Source organism: Pan paniscus, chromosome 9 (genome assembly GCF_029289425.2).
Source record: "Pan paniscus chromosome 9, NHGRI_mPanPan1-v2.0_pri, whole genome shotgun sequence".
Taxonomy (NCBI): domain Eukaryota; kingdom Metazoa; phylum Chordata; class Mammalia; order Primates; family Hominidae; genus Pan; species Pan paniscus.
Window position 1 is genome coordinate 96,764,401 of NC_073258.2, and position 22,863 is coordinate 96,787,263.

Consider the following 22,863-nt stretch of genomic DNA (forward strand, 5'->3'; position numbering starts at 1 on the left):
TTAAATATGTCCTTTCTGAAAAGCTACATAATTACTATGTCAGACCAATATTGTTCCTTATCTAAGAGAACTTAGATCTTTGAGGGTTTTTAAGTAATGAAATCCAAATAAGTAATTTTTAGTCTAATATGTTCAATGTTTGATACAAGGTACTACTAATAATGCCAAGGTTGTAGGTTCAATCTGGTAGCTTTACTCTGTTTTACAGCTATAATTTCTACCTCTAATCTTGCCAGCTGTCTCAGCAGACATGCCAAGAGTGACAAAGGGAATGGGTAAAAATGTGTGATTGTACACAAATCCATCACCACTACTAGAAAAACAACATAAAAGCATATTTCCTACCAACATATCACTTTTTTTTCTTGAGACGGGGTCTCACTGTCTTGCCCAGGCCAGAATACAGTGGCACCATCACAACCCACTGCAGCCTCAATGTTCCCAGGCTCAGGTGATCCTCTCACACCAGCCCCCCAAGTATCTGGGACTACAGGCATGCACTACCATGCCCAGCTAACTTTTTATTTTTTGCAGAGACAGTGTTCTGCCATGTAACCCTGGCTGGTCTGGAATTTCTGGACTCAAGCGATCCCAAACTGTTCAGCCTCCTAAACTGCTAGGATTACAGGCGTTAGCTACTGCACCTGGCCTCCAACACATCACTCTTAAGTGACCTTGAGGCTAAAACTAAAGATGAGACCTTGCAACAAAATGTGTTTTAGAAATCTAGGAAACTCCTCTACTTCTTCAGGCTATAAGTATAATCAAAATCCATGGAAACAGAAATCTAGGAATTCCTGTTTTCAAATGATGATAATTTTAAGGCAGGCATGCAATTTATAAATGCAATTAGTTGAGAACTACTTTGAGTATGTGTACCCCCCCTTTGATTTTTTTAATGGAAGTTAAATGTAAATATAAGATGCTCATCAATGCTAATGAAATTATATACTAGAAATTGATAAAACCAAATAATCTGGGATAAACAAGTATGGTACCCAGAATAACTAAAGCCTGAGGTTATATGAAGGATGACAAGAACACACATTAATTAAAACGACTAACAACACAAGTTAGAGCAAAAGGGGCAAAAGTAATCAAGAGTAGCAGATGGATAAATAGGTAGTTGAAGAGGACATAATAACCTCATTGTGTGTAGGACTGGGCACAGAACAGTAAAATCAGCTCAAGATGTCCAGTCTCCCATAAAAACAACTTCAGCTTAGACCTGAAATTGCAAGTGTTCAGGCCAAATTCAACAGAAGGAATCCTTTTTAATCCTTTGAATGGGAACAACAAACAAGACCAGTGGTGAACATTCCGTCAACATTCTTTTATTTAGGTGTTCACTCAGCACCTATTCGGCACTAGATATCTTACCATTTGATTATGCACAATACAAACTAATCAAAGAAACGCACTAAAGCAGTGCATTTTATAATAGTGTATAAACTGAAAAATGGAAAACCAGACTAAGATGGCAGATTATTACCAATATGATGTCAAATTCTGCTGTGTAACTCATTACAGTTCTGAGACTCAAGCCTACTCTTATTATCACATCTGACCTACAGTATTATTTTACCTATATCCTATAAAGTCATACTTATATCAAGAATCAGAGCACACCCAACAAAAGTAAAATTACAGAATATAACTAGATTATCAGGATGCTAAAGTGAAGTTTTCCACAACTCCCTCTCTCTTTCTGTGGGGATAGATATACATGAAGAATGGCCAACAGCAAGATATACAAGAGGTGCTGAACAGTTTACTGAAGTATGGCAATATTAAGCAGGACTCACCAAAGACAACTATTGTTTTTTTTGTTTTTGTTTGAGATGGAGTCTCACTCTATTGCCCACTCTGAAGTGCAGTGGTGCGTTCTTGGCTCACTGCAACCTTGGCCTCCCAGGTTCAAGTAATTCTGGTACCTCAGCCTCCCAAGTAGTTAGGGTTACAGGTGCGTGCCACCACGCCCAGCTGACGATTACTTTTTTTTTTTTTTTAAAGATGCAGGATGACATAACTATAGCTGGTTAGGAAACTACTACCTGGATATCATATGAAGAATGAAATTGCCCTTTTGTGGGCAAAAGCATCAGATCTATGATGACCTAGAAGGCATAACTGGAGACAAGAGAACTCTGAAATGACTACAGATACTTAGTAAGACTCATCACATGTTTATTGTGAACTACAGATTGCACAACAGCCTGTCATCCAACTTCAATGGAGTATGTCATTTTCATTTTTTAAAATATTTTTACTTATTTTAAAAAGTCTTTCTTTTTTAGAGATGGGGTCTCACTATGTTGCCCAGGCTGGTCTCAAACCCCTGGGCTCAAGTGATCCTCCCACCTTGGCCTCCCAAGTGCTGAGATTACAGGCATGAGCCATGGCACTCGGCCAAGTATGTCATTTTCAAAAAACAATGGGCAACCACATGGATTAGTGTATCATCCTTCCTACTTCCCAAAAGGGCTTCAGACATCTAATCAATACATTTAAACATAACACATAATATTTAACTTGAGTTCATGTAATAATAAAAGTACTTAAAGAAATTAGAGATGAGTATATTACCACCTTCAGATATAAATTTGACTAAAGTTTTACTAAGCTAAAGAGAAAGACGCAGTTATATAGTTACCACTTACTAACAAACAAGGAGCATACATAATTTTTTCTATAAATAATTTTCTTTGTAGCTAAACTCAGCAGAAATTTATGTTAATGCATGTGTGAAAAACATTCTGTGACACATTTAACAATATTAACTATTATTCTGCCAGAGATATCAAAACAAATTCCAAAGGCAGTTTCCCAATTAGGCCTCTGTATAAAAACAGAAAGCATAAAAATAAACTACAATTTAAGGGAATCATTTCTGCAAAAACTGAGATAATATAGGCCAAACAGCAATAATTTTGCTTTGTCAAAGGCTAATGAAACAAAAGAAATAACTTAAACAATCTAGATAGACACTTAACATAGCTATGAGACCAAAGCAGTCCACACTGGCAATGTATTAGAGTCACCTGCGATGAAGTGTTAGCCCAGATTGTTTAAAATTAAGCTTTCTAACTAGTGTCTATAATGTATCTATTACATACTGTTGATTAAGGAGAGTGCCACAAACAGGTATGATGATTAATGAAATAAAAGACACATAGAATTTAGCAGGGAAACTTCCATACAGTAGAAATTAAGTAAATGTTACTTTTCTACCTTCCAGAGGAGAGTAATGAAAGCTGACATTCTCTTATGGAAAACAGGAATCATACTTATATTTTTGTCCAGAGAGGATTAGGCTAATCTACTATATCACAATTCTCTCGAGGAGTACTTAATTTTCTCAAATTTGTCAGTAACATAATTTTTTATAGAGAAGTTCATATACATATATAATCTTTATACTTGCTGGGCTTTCTGTTTTAGGAAATAAATATGTTCAAGTGGCACCGTTAGGTATATTAGTTTGTAATAATAAAGGACACTTATTTCGTGTAATTGCAAAAATCCAAAACAAAGGTTATTTGCAAAGGAATTATCTTTAAAATTAATATCAATGCATTCATCTTAGTATTGTCATTAAAATTTTAAAAATGACAATGTTAGAGTTCCAAGGGACCTTATAGATTTTCTAGATCAAGCTTCTTATTTTAAAAGATGAGAAAACTGTAGACTAGAAAGTCTAAATGAAAAGACCAAAGAGCTAGCTCAGCCAGAGACTTCAGCATGGGAGCTTCCTAACTTCCAGTACTTCCTTCTTTCTAACATACTGTGCTGCTTCATGTGGTTCTAACTTCTCTGCCTTGGATGAGAGTACTGGTTGCCTCTTATGCTATTCTGAGGCATAGTTGTCATTTGTAACTTTCCCATAAAATTCGAATTTTCCAACCTGTTTTCTGAATGAATTATACAACTGAACATGTTAATCCTCAGCTTTCCAAATTTCAAAGCAATAAATACAGAATTCAAAAAATACTTGATTCAAACGTGCAATATATATAATCAAACTGCAAAAAAAAATCCTCCTTTCCTGGATAATTCAGGCTACAAATTCGAAAAAAAAAAAAAAACCATTTAGTGAGCACCTATCACATGCTGAGACTATGTTAAGTGCTGGAGATATGAAGGTGATTAAGATTGCCCTCAAGTATAATAGCTTATAACCTGGTAGAAAAGGCACTTTAAGCCAACAATTATAGTGTGCTTATTAAAGACTCTGAAAAACGACTGTGCAGGGAGCTATGAGTGCATATGGCAATCTAGAATGACGGGATCAGACAGTGGTTCCCCAGTGAGGTGCTGAACATCAACAGGAAAAAAGGCAATAACTACCCATATTTAGCAGAATCCAAAATGAATTATAATAGAGCCACTTCAACTGATTGAAGGAGAAAATGAAAATTGTGTGTTTTCACACAGCAGTTATCGAATCACTCTCTAATAACAATTAGACTATTATTCAGTGGAAAAGAACCAGATTTCATCGTGGCTGCATAAAAAGCAAATACAGGTCTTATATTATTTTTTAAAAAATTTTTAAATCATTATTTTAAAATCAAAGAAAAAGACTGCATCCAAAACGCGTCTAGTTAATATTCATAAAAGCTCTCTGCAAAGCTGCATAAAGTCCTCCTCAAAATTCCAGGATAAAATTCCCATCTGTTACAAGAGAAATGACAACGTGGAGAACCAGTAGTCCAAGAAGGAAGAAAACTACCACTCATTTTGTTTTCTTAAACCTATCACTGGGGATAAAAACCACTCAGATTCCTTGATACTGACTTTCAGCTGGAAGATTTAGAAAAGAGAAGCACAGGAGACATTTTTATTTACATATTTAAGCAAAAAGGGAGGCGAGAAGAAAATCAGAGTGTAGAGAAAAGCATGAAAGAAATTAAGAAGGTGAAGCCATGAAAAGAGAGAAAAGGGCTGGGCAAGAACCCAAAAACCAAAGACATAAGAAGGGGTGGAGGAAGAAAGATTGACTTTAGGATGGTTTTGGAAAAAGTGACAGAGAAAGACAGGAAATGTGGGGAAAAGAATGGGGGCGGGGGGAACTGTCTTAAAAAAGGTTTGAGAGAGAATGAAAGACAGGAGAAAGTAATTAACTGGGACCACCTCCATCGGGGAGAAAACGAGATCGGAATATGAAAGGTGGAGGAATCGATAAAGAAGCAGCGAGTTTTAACCTCCTTTTCCTCAGCCTCCACGCCCCAGGGAGGGAGGCAGAAGTGGTTCCCAAGTCCCGGGGAAGGAATTCCGGCGTAGCCTTCAGAAACCAGAATCCGCGAATTGGGGCAACAATCCAGCAGGTCCCCGGCCCCTCTCCATCCCCTTCGGACGCGGGCGGGGCCCTGGGCGTCCTGGTTACCTGGACAAGGAGTCCACGCTGGGCGGCCGAGCTGCCGCCGGCTGGGAGCCAAGACTCTCGCAGCTCGAGCTCTTCTCCATCGCGCGGCAGGGGCAGCAGAGGGAAAGGCTGAAGCAGTCTTCGCGGCTACAGGGCGGGAGAAGCGGAGGGCGGAGTGCTACGGACGGGGGCCGCAGTCAGGCCAGCGCCGGCCCGGGACGGAGACCGGAAGCGGCCATGTTCCCCCAGAGTGCACCGCGCCTGTAGGCTGCTGGGCAGCGGGAAGACCCCACTGCGCAGCTCAGCCGCCGGCATCGACTCTCCGTGCTGGCTGTGTCCGGCCGCGCGACATCTGGTCTTGGGGAAAGGGAGGTGGCGGCTCCCAGGGTGAGGGGGTCTGGTGAAGCGGGAGGGATGAAGGACCAGACCCTTATGGAAGGAGGAGAAATCCTAGGTGTAAGAGGAATGAGGGAACACTAAACATGAGGGTCTCAGGAAGGAGATAAGGACCTGAGGCCAGGAGGATGATTTAGACAGGAATGTGGGGGTCAAGGAAAACAAGAGGACCGGATAATGAGAGAAAAGTGAGAAAGAGGTATGGGAGAGGGATTGGGGAGGATCTGATATACATGCAAACTGATATACATGCAAAAAGAATTATATACTACTGGATGCGGTGGTATTGGATTACCCAAGTAGAAGACAAACTTCTACCGATTTTTCCCTGCCCTTTCAAATTCCCGTGCCTAGCAGGAAGGGAGTGTGGAGGAATAGAACTGTGATAAGAGAACAGGAACTGGGTAAAGGGGAAATGCTTCTGCTAGGATTTTTCTGTTAGGATACAGGAAGGCCATAAGGACACCATAAAGGGATTTTTCTGATTGAGATTGAATCCTAATCATCTCATGTATGGGGTGTAAAATTATGCAAAGATTATTCCTGTAAAAAAAAAAAAATCAGACCATCCTTAAAAAACTTCCTTGCTAGGATAAATTGAATTATATTGATTTAAACTAGATTTAATTTATAATGTACAACTGATGTCTTTTAAAAAATCTTATAGTTGCAGTGCAGTATTAACTTGCAAGTACATTCCCAAGAAGAACAACCTAGCTTAGTTATGTTCAGTGTAAGGTAGAGTAGTTACTGATGAGTATGTGTTTAAGCACAAAAGGCTTAGCCTTTTTTGAGTTTGGCAAGGACAGACAGCGACCGATTGTTTTTATTTCCATAATTTTGAAGATACCTTAACTGGACTCTGTAGGCAAAGGGAGTAGGTAGTCAAAAACATTTTTTAACAAGCTTAAATATCTATCATGACTCATAGAAGAATTTCCTTATTTCTTCACCATCTCTACCTGCCTTCCAAAATGCTGACTCACTGTCAGCTACTTTGACTTAAATTTCCTTAGTGAAGACTGATGAACCCTTGAATGGGAGACCTATGTACTTTCTTCCACCCAGTTCATTCGTAGCACTTTGTTAATAGAACCCTCGAAACCTTCTGCCTGATGTAACAATATGTGTATGGTTCTATCTAGTGATTAATAAAGAACAGTGTAGTAAAAGTGTAGAGACTTTGGAACCAGACAGACCTGCATCGGAATCCCGGTTCTGTCTCTACACTTGCTCTGTGCTGTGGTTAAGTTGTTTCACATCTCTAAAATGGGAGTAAAATGGGAATAAAAATATCTACGTAATAGGTTGTTTTTCTCTGTGCAGTCGGTTGCACAGTACGGTCTCACTAAGTAGATTTATTATTACTTGTTTTTCCACTGAACTTACTGCTTGACTTCTAACCTGACTGGTAAAATGGTAACTTCTCAGAGTGAAAACACAAGCAAAGAATATCAGCTGAAAATTAATTAGTGAACTCTAATTAATTAATGAACTCTAAGAAAATGAAAAAACATGGTTAACTTGGGACCTCACCAAAAGTTATTAATTTTTCAATTTATAATCTGGGCTGTTTTTTCTCAAACTATCTGCAAGAAGGAACAGTGTTTTGTTTTTAATTTTCAAACCATCACCAACCAATACTTTTTTAAAATATAAGAAAAATTAATCACAGTTGGTTCCATATCCTCAGATTCAACCAACCACAGATTGAAAAATTTGTAAAAATTGTAAAAAACAAAATAATACAAATAGAAGACAATACAGTATAACAACTATTTACATAACATTTACATTGTATTAGATATTATAAGTAATCTAGAGTTGATTTAAAGTATACAGGAGGGTATGCATAGGTTATATGTAGATACTAATGCCATTTTATTTAAGGGACTTGAGCATCTTTAGATTTTACTATCCTTGGGGGTCCTGAAACCAATAACCTGCAGATACTAAGGGATAACTGCACTAGGAAAATTAAAGAAAAAGGTATGCAAAATACAAGACCAAATTGTTTATTAGATTTAACAGATATTACTCCTTGAAAGTTTCGTGAAAGTTCCTAAACACTTATTCTCAATATTGCGTTGATCTCATCATAGACTGACAACAGTTCATGTATGGGTGCTACACCAAAAAACCATTGAGATCTCATAAATTAATAAAGTTGCAGAATACAAAATCCACATCCAAAATTAGTTTGCATTTCTATGCATCTATAATGGCCAAAAAAGAAATCAAGAAGGCAATCCCATTTACAAAAACTGCAAAACAAAAACAAACAAACAAAAACCAGGAATAAGTTTAACCAAGGAAATGAAAGACCTCTACAAGAAAAACTATAAAACTCTGATAAAGGAAATTGAAGAAGATGCAAATAAATGGAAAGACATTTCATGCTCATGGAACAGAACAATTAACATTGTTAAAATAACCATACTACCCAAAGCAATCTACAAATTCAATGTCTATCAAAATATCAGTGTCATTTTTCACAAAAAAAGAAGAAAAATTCTAAAATTCACATGAAACTAAAAAAGAGCCTGAATAGCCAAAGCAATCCTGAGCAAAAAGAACAAAGCTGGAGGCATCAGACTATCTGACTTCAAAATATAAATAAATATAAGGCTATACCAACAGCAGCGTATTGGTATAAAAACAAACACACATACCAAAGGAACATAAGAGAGAATCCAGAAATAAACACATGCATTTACAGCCAACTGATTTTGGACAGACATCAAGAAAACACACTGGGGAAAGGACAATCTCTTCAATAAATGGTGCTAGAAATATTGGATATCCATATTCAGAAGAATAAAACTGGACCCCTGTATCTTACCACATACACAAATCAACTTAAGATGGATTAAAGACTAAAATGTAACACCCAAAGCTGTAAAATAACTACAATAAAATATAAGGGAACTACTTCAGGACTTTAGGCAATGATTTTATAGCTAAAACCTCAAAAGCACAAGTAACAAAAACACAAATAGACAAATGGGACTATATTAAAGTAAAAAGCTTCTGCACAGTAAAGGAAACAATCTACAAGGTGAAGAGACAACTTGTTGAATGGCAGAGAATATTTGCAAACTATCTGACAAGGGAGTAATATTTAGAATATATAATGAACTAAAATATCTGAACAGTAAAAAAAAAAAAAGAAAAAAATCCCATTAAAAAATAGGCAGGCTAAGCGTGTGGCTCATGCCTGTAATCCCAGCACTTTGGGAGGCTGAGGTGGGCAGATCACTTGAGGTCAGGAGTTCGAGACCAGCCTGGCCAAAATGATGAAACCCCATCTCCACTAAAAAATATAAAAATTAGGTGGGCATGGTGGCATGTGCCTGTAATCCCAGCTACTCAGGAGGCTGAGGCAGGAGAATTGCTTGCACCCAGGAGGCAGAGGTTGCAGTGAGCCAAGATCATACCACTGCACTCCAGCCTGGATGACAGAGTGAGACTCCATCTCAAATAAAAAGGCAAAGGGCCAGCTGCGGTGGCTCACACCTGTAATCCCAGCACTTTGGGAGGCTGTGGTGGGTGGATCGCCTAAGATCAGGGGTTCCAGACCAGACTGGCCAACATGGCAAAAACCCATCTCTACCAAAAATAAAAATAAAAATAAAATAGCTGGGTGTGGTTATGGGTGCCTGTAATCCCAGCTTCTGGAGACTGAGGCAGGAGAATCGCTTGAACCCAGGAGGCCAAGGTTGCAGTGAGCCTAGATCACGCCACTGCACTTCAGCCTGGGAGACAGAGTGAGACTTCGTCTCAAAGAAAAAAAGGGCAAAGGACATAAACAGATGTTTCTCAAAGGAAGACACAAGAATAGCCAAAAGGTATATGAAAAAATGCTCAACATCACTAATTATCAGGACAATGTAAGTCAAAACCACAATGAGATATCACCTTATCCCAGTCAGAATGACTGTTATCAAAGAGACAAAAAATAACAGATGCTGGTGAGGATGTGGAGAAAAGGGAACTATTATACTTTGTTGGTGGGAATGTAAATTAGTACGGCCAGTATGGAAAATAGTCTGGAGATTTCTGAAAAAAACTAAAAATAGAACTACCGTATGATCCAGCATACCCATTACTGGGTATTTATTCAAAGGAAAAGAAATTAGTTATCAAAAAGATACCTGCACCCCATGTTTATTTTGCAGCACTATTCACAGTAACGAAGATATGGAACCAACCTACATGCCCATCAATGGTCGAATGAATAAAGAAAATATATATACGCAATGAAATATAAAAAAAGAATGAAATCATGTCATTAGCAGCAACATAAATAGAATTACAGGTCATTATGTAAAGTGAAATAAGCTAGGCACAGAAAGACAAAAATCATGTGTTATCTCTCATACATGGGAGCTCAAAAAGTCAATCTCATGGAAGTAGAGAGTAGAATGAAGGACACCAGAGGCTAGGAAGGGTGTGTAGAGGAAGGATGAGGAGAGGTTGGTTATTGAGTACAAAGATACAGTTAGATAGAAGAAATAAGTTATAGACTGGGCGCAGTGAGTCATGTAATTTTATCACTTTGGGAGGACAAGGCGGGTGGATCACTTGAGGTCAGGAGTTCAAGACCAGCCTGGCGAAAATGGTGAAATCCCATCTCCACTAAAAATACGAAGATTAGTCAGATGTGGTGGCAGGCACCTGTAATCCCAGCTACTCAGGAGGCAGAGGCAGGAGAATTGCTTGAACCCGGGAGGCAGTTGCAGTGAGTCAAGATTGCACCACTGCACTCCAGCCTGGATGATAGAATGAGAATTCATCTCAAAAAAAAAAAAGTTCTAACATTCAATAACAGAATATGATGTCTATAGTTAACAAGAATGTACAGTATATTTCAAAATAGCTAAAGCAGAGGACTTGAAATGTTCTCAACACATAGAAATAATAAATACTCAAGGTGATGGATTCCCTAAATACTCTGACTTGGTCATTACATATTCTGTGCATGCAACAAAATATCACATGTGCCCCATAGATATGTACAAATATTATATATCAAAATGAAAAGAAGAGAGAAAATGAAAATAATAAACATTGAATGACCAAGAAGATATAATTAAAATATATTGAACATCATAGAATAATTTTATGGACATCTTTACACCAAACACTTATAATCTTAAATAAATAAATATTTTGAAACAGAGACATGCCAAAATTTGCTAAATAAGAAACAGAAAAAAATAGAAGTTAAAAAAAATCAAAAACCTCTCCCTCAAATATTTTTATGGATAAAGTCTAACAGATTTTGAAGAAATTAAGGAACAGAAAAATAAAGCTGCTGAATCAATTTTATGAGGTCTGTTTCCCATAGGCCTTTCCTTTGTGAACATTTATAAACACAAGTGAAATCCTAAATGAAATATTACTTAAAATAGGGTGATGTCAACAAGACGCCAGACTAGGAAGATGCAAGCTCTTCTGGCCACACAGATGATGACTTTAAAACAATGTACAAGCTGGGCACAATGACTCACCCCTGTAACCCCAGAATTTGGGGGCCTAAAATGGGCGGATTGCTTAAGCCCAAGAGTTTGAGTCCAGCCTGGGCAACATGGTGAAACCCCATCTCTTCAAAATATACAAAAAACTAGCTGGGTGTGGTGGCATGTGCCTGTAGTCCCAGCTACTTGGGAGGCTGTGATGGCAGGATCGCTTGAGCCCAGGAGGTCAATGCTGCAATGAGCCGTGATTAAGCCACTGCACTCCATCCTGGGTGACAGAATGAGACCCTGTCTAAGAAAGAAAGAAAAAAAAAAGTACAGGACAATCTGTGTGAGAAGTTAAAGCATGTTAAACCAAGAAAGTATTCTAGAGAAAGAGGTAGAAAAACTTATGGCATTTGGCATACCTGTTTATCATCCTTTCCCTAGATGGCATATCATGAAGGAATGGGTGGGGGGAACACTCCACACTTCTTATCAGGGCTTTTTCCTGTGGATGAAAGCAAAAAAGGGGGCTTTAAATAAAATGTTTTGGCTTTTCTGGGGCTGCCCAAGGGACTGGTTTTGGTCTTGCCAGACTCTGAGCACTGATGGTATTGATACCAGAGCTTGGAGCCTATAATAAAGGAGAGCAGCTTATTATAGCCCCATTTCTACAGGCAGACACCAAAAGAAGCAGGAGATCAGAAAATATCTTGGAGGTCATAGAACTTCCAGCCCAGATGATTAGTAAAAGTCCTCTCTTGCACAAAACTAGTACACAAAGACTGGGAGAGGTGGTTTTTTTTTTTTTTTTTTTCCAAATCCTGTCAAAAAAGTTACATGTCATACAAAGAAAGGGTAAAACATGGCCCAACCAAAGAAATAAATACAATTCCAGAAACAAGCCCTAAAGAAATTCAGATTTATGAACTGCCCGAAAAAGAATTTAAAATAACTGTTATAAAGATGCTCAATGAGGCCAGGCACATTGGCTCATGCCGGTAATCTGAGCACTCTGGGAGGCCGAGATGGGCAGATCACCTGAGGTCAGGAGTTCAAGACCAGCCTGACCAACATGGTAAAACTCTGTCTCTACTAAATGCAACAAATTAGCCAGGTGTAGTGGCACATGCCTGTAATCCCAGCTACTTGGGAGGCTGAGGCAGGAGAACGGCTTGAACCTGGGAGGCAGAGGTTGCAGTGAGCCAAGATTGCACCATTGCACTTCAGCCTGGGCAGCAAGAATGAAACTCCATCTCAAAAAAATAAATAACATGTTAAAAAATAAAGATGTTCAATGAGCTTAAAGAGAATACCAATAGATGAATCACAAAACAACACATTAACAAAATGTGAATATCAACAAAGTGATAGAAGCTATTTTAAAAAGGACAAAATTTCTGGAACTGGAAAACACAAATGAACTGAAAAATTCATTAAAGGAATTCAACAGCAAGCTTGATCAGGCAGAAGAAATAATCAGTGAACTCAAAGACAGGTCATTTGAAACCACTGAGTCAGAAAAACTAAAAGAAAAAAAGGAAGAAAAGTAAAGAAAGCTGTATTAGGCTGTTATTGCATTGCTATAAAGAAATATCTGAGACTGGATAATTTATAAAGAAAAAAGGTTTAATTGACTCACAGTTCTGCAGGCTGTATAGGAATCATGTTGTCTGCATCTGCTTCACTTCTGGGGAGACCTCAGGGAGTTTTTACTTGTGGCAGGAAGTGAAGGGGGAGCAGGTGTCTCATATGACAAAAATGGGAGCAACAGGGAGAGTAGTGGGGAGGTGCCTACACTTTCAAACAATCAGATTTCATGAGAACTTATTCACTGTCACAAGGACAGCACCAAGCCATGAGGGATCTACCCCCATGACCCAAACACCTCCCACCAGGCCCACCTCTGACATTGTGAATTAAATTTCACCATGAGATTTAGAGGGGAGACATATCCAAACAACACCAAGAGCCTAAGGGAATTATGGGACACTATCAAGTGGACCAATATAAGCATTATAGAAATTACAGAAGGAGAAGAGAGAGAGAAAGAGGCAGGGAGATTATTTGAAGAAATATTGGCTGAAAACTTCCCAAATCAAAAGAAACAATGAACATTAAGATTAAATTAACTCAAAGAACTTCAACTAGGATAAATTCAGTGAGAATCACCCCAAGACATGGTATACTCAAACTTTCTAAAATCAAAGACAAAGAAAGAATCTTGAAAACAGGCAAGAAAAGCAATTTGTCACATAAAGGAGCTTCTATAAGATTATCAGATTTTCCAGCAGAAACTTTACAAGCCATAAGAGTATAAGATGATATGTTCAAAGTGTTGAGGAAAAATAATGTCAAACAGGAATACTGTATTTGGCCACACTGTTCTTCAAAGATTAAAGAGAAATTTAGACTTTCTCAGATAAACAAACACTGAGAGAGTTCATTACCTCTAGACCTTCTCTACAAGAAATGCTAACAAGAGTCCTTCAAGTTGAAATGAAAAGATTGTAGACAGCAGCACAAAGCTATATGAAAACATAAGATTCTCCATAAAGGTACATATATGGACAAATATAGTAACCTGTCCTATTGTACTTTTGATGCATAGAATTTAAATAACAAAGATATTTTAAGAACTATAAATCTATGTTAATGGGTTTACAATATATAAAGATGTAACATGATATCAGTAACATAAAGTGGGGGTGGAGTGGAGCTATAAAGAAGTAGCATTTTTATATATGATTGAGGTTATTATCATTTAAAATAGAATGCTATCATTTAAATATGTTGTACATAATTGCAATGGTATTCACAAAGAAAATATCTATAAAACATACACAAAAGGAAACGAAGACATCCAAGCATATAACTACAAAAAATCAATGAAACATAAAGGTAGGCAATAAAAAAGGAAAGGAGGAAAAAAAAGGCTACAAAACACAGAAAACAACAAAATAGCAATGGTGCAATGGTAAGTCTTTCCCTATCAGTAATTATTTTAAATGTACATGAATTAAACTTGCCAATCAAAGACACAGATTGGGTGAATGGATTAAAAGAACAAGATACAAGTATATATTGTCTAGAAGAGACTCACTTTAAGTCTACACTCATAGTCTGAAAGTGAAAGGATGCAAAAAAGATATTTCATGCAAATGGTAACCAAAAGAGAATAGGGGTGCCTATACTAGTACCAGGTGAAATAGACTTTATATCAAACACTGTTACAAGAGATGAAGAAGCATGTTGCATAATAATAAGAGGGTTGATTCAGCAAGAAAATATAACAATTATAAATATTTATGTACTAAACCTCAGAGATCCTAAATATTTGAAGCAGACTTGGACAGAATTGAAGGGAGAAATAGAGAGAAACACCATAATAGTAGGATACTTTAATAATTCACTTTCAATAATGGATAGAACAACAAGAGAGAATGTCAATAAGGAAATAGAGGACTTGAACAACAGTATAGACCAACTGGACCTGACAGACATAGAACCCTCCACTAAATAACAGCAGAATGTGTTCTTCTCAAGTACACATGGAATGTTCTCTGGGATAGACCATATGTTAGATCACAGTACAAGTCTTAAAAAATTAAAGAATGTAGAAATCATACATAGTATCTTTTCCAATAATAATAAAATAAAACCAGAAACCAATAGCACAGGGATTAACTAAGAAAATAGAAGACTCAAAGACTAAAATCAGAGATGAAAGAAGAGACATTACAAGTGATACCAAAGAAATAAAAAGGATAATAAGAGAATACTATGAACAACTGTAAGCCAACAAATTGGAAAACCTAGAAGAAATTAATAAATTCCTAGAAACCCAACCTACCTGTAGGAGATCAGTCAGGGTATTGGGAAAAATTGTAGAAAGATGCAAACCTTCTTGGAAAGCCGGAAGGTTTTACAAAAGCTTCGGAAAAGGATTTGGCTGAAGGCAGCCAGATTCTCTTATCCAGTGCCTGAAAGCTTAGGTTAGATAACAAGGGGATATAAAGAAACTGATCTAGATAGGTTAGTTTACTTAGGCCTCGGAACCTGGCCTTTAATCATCCGCACACAGGACTACTGTTAGGCAGGGGGCAGAGGGCGACCTTGTGAATTGCCCACAAGTGTGTTGCCCCAAGGCCTTTGTCATTAAATCTATACTGAATAAATGCTCACAGAGCCACCTCGTCAGGGCCATGGCTGCTGACTCTTTACAGCACCCTCCTTGGTGTCTGTGGGCAGCCTGGTCCCCAGCCCACTTTTTCACTGGATACCTGTGTCTGAGTGCATTTGTTCATCCGTCGTTCAGCCAGGGTCTGTAGGTCAGACCTGGCAGGTGGTGCCCCGCATGAGGAACGTGCAACAGATCGCAACAGAACCCTCAAAAATGAAGGTGAAAAGACTGCACAGTCAGTAAGTCAGAAGTCATTGGTGCCCGCTCGGGATTTCCAAGTTCGAGGGAATTATTCAGGCTAGGGTTTCATCATGGGACAACAGTTATCAGCACAACAGAAGCAGTATATAAAAGTATTGAAACAGCTGCTTAAAGCTAGCAGAGACTCGGTTTTGCAGGCTCAATTAAGGGACCTAATGCAAATAGCTGTTTTCCATAACCCATGGTTCCCAGAAGAAGATATGCTAGACGTAGAGCTCTGGGAACAAGTGGGAAGATATCTTAAATAACATCATGTGCAAGGGCAATGGGTCCCAGTAACATCTCTAACATTATGGGCCTTAGATAGGGCAGCTCTGGCCCTGTTTTACACAGAAGAGCCTCAGAAGGGAAGGGAAGAGGAAACATCACCTACCTTACCTACTCCTTATCCCTCAGCCCTGCTATCACCGGGCCAAAACAACAAAGAGGAAACGGAGGTTTCGCCTGAGCCCCCTCCTCCAATAAATTGGAAAAAATACAAGGGATATGCTACAGCTATGGGACCCTGTCTTAGGCAAGCAGCATTAGAAGGGGAGCTCTTAGCCTGCCCGGTAGTGCAAGATTGACAGGACAATGAAGTGCATGAACCCATTTCTTTTAATGCTTATAAAGAGCTAAGAAAAAGCACTAAAGAAAACGGAGCCGCTAGCCCATTTATGAATGGAATGATTGAAGCCTTGGCAGACAACTTCCATATGACCCCATGTGACTGGTCAGTGCTAGCTAAAACAAGTTTGGAGCCCAGCCATTACCTCCTCTGGAGGGCAGAATATGATGAGTTGTGCGAACAACAAGCCAACCAGAATAAGGTGGCCAGGCAAGACATAACAGCTGCTATGCTCCAGGGAAGGGCCCCCATGCCGATGTACAACAACAACTAATTTTGATCCCCAGGTCTATCCACAGGTGTCTTTGCACACTCTCAGGGCATGGGACTGAATTCCTGGAAGCAGAGTTCAACAGGGATCTTTTATAAATGTTCAATGAGGGCCACAGGAGCCATTTGTTGAGTCTATCAGTCAGTTAACCCAGGCAATTAAGAGACAAATTAGTCAGGCCCAGGCCGCTGATATATTATTGTTGCAATTGGTTTATGAAAACGCTAATGTGGATTGCCAACAAGCATTTCAGGCAATCAGAGGAAAGGCAGCCACAGTCAGGGAACTTATACGAGCATGTCAATTGGTGGGGACTGAAACACACAAAGCCAAAATATTAGCTGTAGCATTAAGGCCTCCTAAAGTGAAAAGGGAGAGAGACCCAAATTGTTTTCTATGCAGAGAGCCAGGTCATATGAAGAAGGAATGCCCCAATAGAGACCAAGGTAACTCAGGAAAATAACTCGCTTCTACATGCCCCGATGTAAAAAGGGAAAACACTGGGCAAATTAATTCAGGTCCAAATTTGATAAAAACAGCAACGCCACAAGTAACCAGGTGGGAAACTTCATGAGGGGCCGGCCCCAGGCCCCACTTCAAACTGGGGCAATGCTAGCGGCTTTCCTCAGTCAGATGGAAGGCCCACAGTCCTCTCTTTCAGAGCAGCCACCACTGGGAGCACAGGACTGGACTTACTCTGCCCCAACAAATTAGTGCTAAAAGGAGAAGACCCTAAAAAGGTTGCAACTGGGATCTGGGGCCCACTGCCTCTGGGAACAGTGTGATTAGTCCCAGGGTGATCAAGCCTATCCAGTAAAGGAATTAATGTGCTCACCAGGGTAATTGATAGTGATTATCAAGGTGAGATATTAGTTATGATGGAATGTAAAGGTCTGTATATTCTTCCTCCTGGATCAAAGATCGCTCAGTTACTGCTTTTACCATATTGGGTCCCCAATGCTCACGGAAAGGAAAGGGGAAAGGGAAGTTTTGGAAGCACAGGAGCCACAGGAGTATATTGGAATCAGTTAATCACTGATCAGAGACCCATGATCACCTTAAAAATTGGAAATAAGAATGTCACTGACTTATTGGACACGGGAGCAGATATTCCAATCATTAGTGATCAAAACTGGCCAGAAACTTGGCCTTGGGTCACTCAGAAACAAAAAATTGTCAGCATCGGGGAAGTGCGCACAGCCAAGCAGAGCACATGCCGCCTAACCTGTTGGATTCAGAGGGAAGAAAGGCAGTTACACAACCTCTAATCATGCCTATCCCTGTTAATCTTTGGGGACAGGACCTATTAGCCCAATGGGGGGGGTCACTCTGCAGACCCCTTTCTAATAATGGCCACTGTTATTATCCCTCCCCTACCCCGGCGTGGCTCTCTCAAGATCCACTTTGGGTAGAACAGTGGCCCTTAAAGGGAGAGATTACAAAGACCCCATGAATTAGTTGAGGAGCAATTAAAAGCCAGCCATATAGAACCATCAAACAGCCCTTGGAATTCACCCATTTTCGTCATTCCCAAAAAGTCTGGTATATGGAGACTTTTGCATGACTTACGTGCTATCAATGCTAATTTGCAACCTATGGGGCCCCTTCAACAGGGGCTCCCCTCCCCCACAGCGATTCCTCAAGATTGGCCTATAATCGTTATTGACTGAAAAGACTGTTTTTATACTATTCCCCTTGCAAAACAGGACAGAGAAAAAATTGCATTTACAATACCAGCTATCAATAATGAAAGGCAAGCTTGCCAATTTCATTGGAACGTGCTTCCTCAAAGAATGCTGAACAGTCCTACCATGTGTCAGTATCATATAAATCAGGCTTTGCTCCTCAGTGGAAAATAATTTCCTAATTGCAAGATTATTCATTTTATGGATGATATTTTACTAGCAACCACAACGGAGCCAGTACTTTTAAAGTTACGTGGCTTGCTCGTAAAGAATACACAGTTAAGAGATTTAATCATAGCATCTGAAAAAGCACAAATATCCTCTCCTTGGAAATATCTTGGGGACATACTAACTTCCTAGTCAGTAAGAACTCAAAAGGTTAAATTAAATACTAGAAACTTACGTACCTTAAATGATTATTAGAATTACTAGACGATATTAACTGGCTATGCGCCACCTTAGGCATAACTACTGATAAGTTACAGAACCTGTTTTCTATCTTAAAAGGCAGTGCTGCCCTAGACTCTCCTAGGTGTTTAACTCCTGCAGCACAAAGGGAAATTGAAGAGATAGAGCAAGCTACTTCTCAAAGGCAACTAGATCGCATAGATTCACAGTATTCAGTTCGATTGTTTGTTTTTCCTACCAAACACTCCCCTACAGGGTTAATAGGAGAGATGGCCCCAGAGCTACACTTTCTAGAATTAGTTTTTTGCTCACACACCAGGACTAAAACACTCTCTCCCTGTATCCAGCTAGTTAGTAAAGTCATCTATTCAGGCTGCAGATGATGCAATCTATTACTAGGTTATGACACTGGTATCATCAGAATTCCTTTAAGTAAAAAGCAATTCAAAGCAGTATTGCCCTCATCTGTGGACCTGCAAATAACACTCTCTGATTATACAGGCCATATAGAGCATACCCTTCCTGCTGATAAACTACTTCAGTTCTTATCTCATACTTCTGTGGTTTTGCCTACTAAAATAGTTCAATCCTTCATACCTAACACTTTAACATTGTTTACTGATGGCTCTGGTAAACATGGAAAAGTGGCTGTCTGGTGGAGACCACGTAATTCCCTCACTCATTCTGGATTTACTAGCACTCAAAGAGCTGAGGTTGGAGCCTTAATATTGGCCTTGGAAACTTTTTCCGCTCACCCCATCAATAATATTAGTGACTCTGCTTACTGTTTATTTATTGCAGAACCTTGAGACAGCCCTCATTAAATCCACTCCGGAGCCCACCCTGTGTGCACTTTTTCTCTGACTTCAGCAATTGCTAGATCAACGTACACATTCTATTTTTATTACACACATTCACACCCACAGCTCACTCCTGGCCCATTGGCTTATGGCAATGATCAAGCAGACCTACAGGTTATGACATCACTGCTTGACCAAGCCACCCAATAGCATCAATTTTTCCACCAAAATTGGAGAAACTTATCTAAACAATTTCAACTTACCCAGAGACTAGCTAAACAAATTATCCTACAATGCCCAGATTGCCAGCTCACGGGCACATCCCTCCTTCTACAGGTGTTAACCATAGAGGACCAGAACCTAATCAGTTATGGCAAACAGATGTTACAGACATCTCTGAATTTGGGAAACTTAGATATGTACATGTATCCATTGATACCAATTTTCATTTAATTAGTGCTCATGCTCTCCTGGAGAGTCTACCCGATATGTCATTAAACATCTTAACTTTTGCATTTATGGGGCGGCCCACAAAAACTAAAACTGGTAATGGTCTGGCTTATGCCAGCTCACAATTTCAACAATTTTGTCACATGTGGAACATCCAACATTCCACAGGCATCCCATATAACCCCCAAGGACAGGCCAGAGTAGAACATACCCATTCCACCCTTAAAAATATGCTCAGAAAACAAAAAAGGGAGAATATGAGTAAGGACCCTGCAACACTATTGGCACAAGCCTTATTTTTTATTTATTTATTTATTTTGAGACGGAGTCTCACTCAGTCGCCCAGGCTGGAGTGCAGTGTTGCGATCTTGGCTCACTGCAAGCTCCGCCTCCTGGGTTCATGCCATTCTCCTGCCTCAGCCTCCTGAGTAGCTGGCACTACAGGCGCCCGCCACCACGCCAGGCTAATTTTTTGTATTTTTAGTAGAGATCGGGTTTCACCGTGTTAGTCAGGACGGTCTCGATCTCCTGACCTTGTGATCCACCTGCCTCGGCCTCCCGAAGTGCTGGGATTACAGGCATGAGCCACTGCGCCCAGCCAGCACAAGCCTTATTTACCCTTAATTTTTAAAATTTAGATAATAAATTTCAATCAGCTGTAGAAAAGCACTTTGCTAAAACCTCTCAAGAAATAAAACCCACAGTTTTATGGAAAGATGAAAACAGTAATGTATGGTGTGGTCCAAATGAATTGTTAACGTAGGGGAGAGGATATGCTTGTGTTCACACCCCCTCAGGTCCTCTTTGGATTCCAGAATGATCCATCAAACCATACCATGGCAAGGCTAGGACCCAACCCTGTACCAGAAATGAAGGAAATGACCCTGCAGGAACTGCAGCCCCGGATGATGCGGCTTCCTTGGACAACACAAGCCCCAGACATTACCCGGGGGATGCTGAAGAAGATGACTCAGAAGACTGAGTGAATCCTGCTCCAGAAACAGACACTATTCACTCCAGACAATTTGTTCCTTGCTATGTTCTCTGTTGTACATTGCAACTCGTGTAGGCTATTGATCCTTTTTATGCTCTTGCTTTGTCTTCAACCTGTACCTGCTACACTCTATTGGGCTCATATATTAGATCCGCCTTTCTTTCAACCTGTCACCTGGGCAGACACCCCCTTCCCAGCCTCTAATAACATAACTGCTTGGCTAGGAGGGATAGATTTAACCCCAGTGGGGTCCCTCATTAACGGCACACATTGGACTAAGGTGCCAGGTAACACTACATATCACTCCACTATCCTCCCACTGTGTGCAAGTTATAAAAGTTCTAACCCTTACTGTGTACCTGCCCAAACACAATTATGGCTACATCATGGCAAAGGAAATGCCTTAAGAGTCTTAGTTTCAGGTATCCTCAAACTGGGCACTGCAACCAATGCCGCTTTCCCAAACATTCCTCTGGCTAAAGAACAAAGCCAGGAAAGTAATGGATCCCACTTTAGCTGGGAGGTGTGTCACAGGGAACAGGCCCATAGCCTCCAGTTAGGCAATTATAGAATCTTAGACTGGAGCCTCCACAGCCATTTGCAGGGCAATCGTACCGATGTTTTGTGTCTATTATGGCATCAATGACAGGTTTGTAGCCACATCCCGTTCCCCTATAATTTGGGCCGATAGGGGGTTGGAATGTCCCAGACCCCAAGTAGAGTCCATGCCACCCCAAGACACTTTATGGCACCTGGGATATCTTAGCACCCCCCCCCCCCCCCCCCGCTTAACACCTGGCATGGGACATATCATAATTCCAGTTACAATTTTTTTTATACTATGACCTTTTTTCATAATTACTTTAATCAGTGCCTGATTTGCACTAGCCATCCATATGTTTTCCTTATGGAAAATTTTATTTTATTTTTTTAATACAAAAATAAAAAATAGAACTTGCCATATGATCCAGCAATCTTACTTCCAGGAATATATCCAAAAGAATTGAAATCATGGCCAGGATGGGCGTGGTGGCTTACACCTGCAATCCCAGCACTTTGGGAGGCCAAGGTGGGTGGATCACGAGGTCAGGAGATTGAGACCATCCTGGCTAACATGGTGAAACCCCATCCTTATTAAAAATACAAAAAATTAGCCAGGCGTGGTGGTGGGTGCTGTAGTCCCAGCTACTCAGGAGGCTGAGGCAGGAGAATGGCGTGAACCCAGGAGGAAGCTTGCAGTGAGCTGACATCTCACCACTGCACTCCAGCCTGGGTGACAGAGCAAGACTCTATCTCAAAAAAAAAAAAAAAAAAGAATGGAAAGCAAGGCCACCACTTGCCTTTACAATAATGATCCAGACTTTGCACACCTATATTCAGTTCCTCTCTGATTGACCAAAACTTTGTCATAGGCCACACCTACTGCAAGAGAAGCTTGGAAATACAATGTTTAGGTAAGTTTCTGTATTTGTTTTCTAGTGTCGTATAACAAATTATCACAACCTTAGCAGCCTAACATGACACACATTTATTATCTCATAATTGCTGTGGATCAGGAGTCTCGGCAAGATTTTGCTGGATCCTCTGCTCAGGATCTCACCAGGCTGAAATCAAGGTGTTGGACAGGCTGTGTTCTCATCTGGAGGCGTGATTGGAAGAATTTATTTCCAAACTTATTCAGGTTGTCACCAAATCTCTGCACCTTTGCCATGTAACATAATCTAATCACAGGAGTAAAATCTCATCACATTCGCAAGTCCTGCCACACTCATGGGGAGACAATATACAGGATATATACAGCAGTGTTGAGTCTTGTGGGTAATCTTAGAATTCAACCTATCTCAGTGCCCATTTGCCTAACTAAAAATTTTGTTACTGTGTAAGAAGCAGGAAATAGATTTTGGGAGAGGGCTAATAGTTGTCCTTCTTTTGGTAACAAAAAATCTGTGTGCCCTCTCTTAATAATACACAGAACATGGTT

The 22,863-nt window shown here is 39.8% G+C and overlaps 2 protein-coding genes across 3 annotated transcripts in view; one reads left to right on the plus strand and one right to left on the minus strand.

Annotated features, from left to right (window-relative positions):
* Positions 1-9,441, minus strand: part of MTMR2 (myotubularin related protein 2) — a 93,797-nt gene extending 84,356 nt beyond the window's left edge. Inside the window, exon 1 of the mRNA XM_003828404.5 lies at positions 5,387-9,441. Coding sequence (XP_003828452.3) covers positions 5,387-5,466 — 80 coding nt within the window. The 5' untranslated portion in view covers positions 5,467-9,441. The remainder of the gene's footprint in view (positions 1-5,386) is intronic.
* CEP57 (centrosomal protein 57) overlaps positions 1-22,863 on the plus strand; it is a 161,570-nt gene that overhangs the window by 129,136 nt on the left and 9,571 nt on the right. The gene's annotated exons all lie outside the window — the stretch shown is intronic.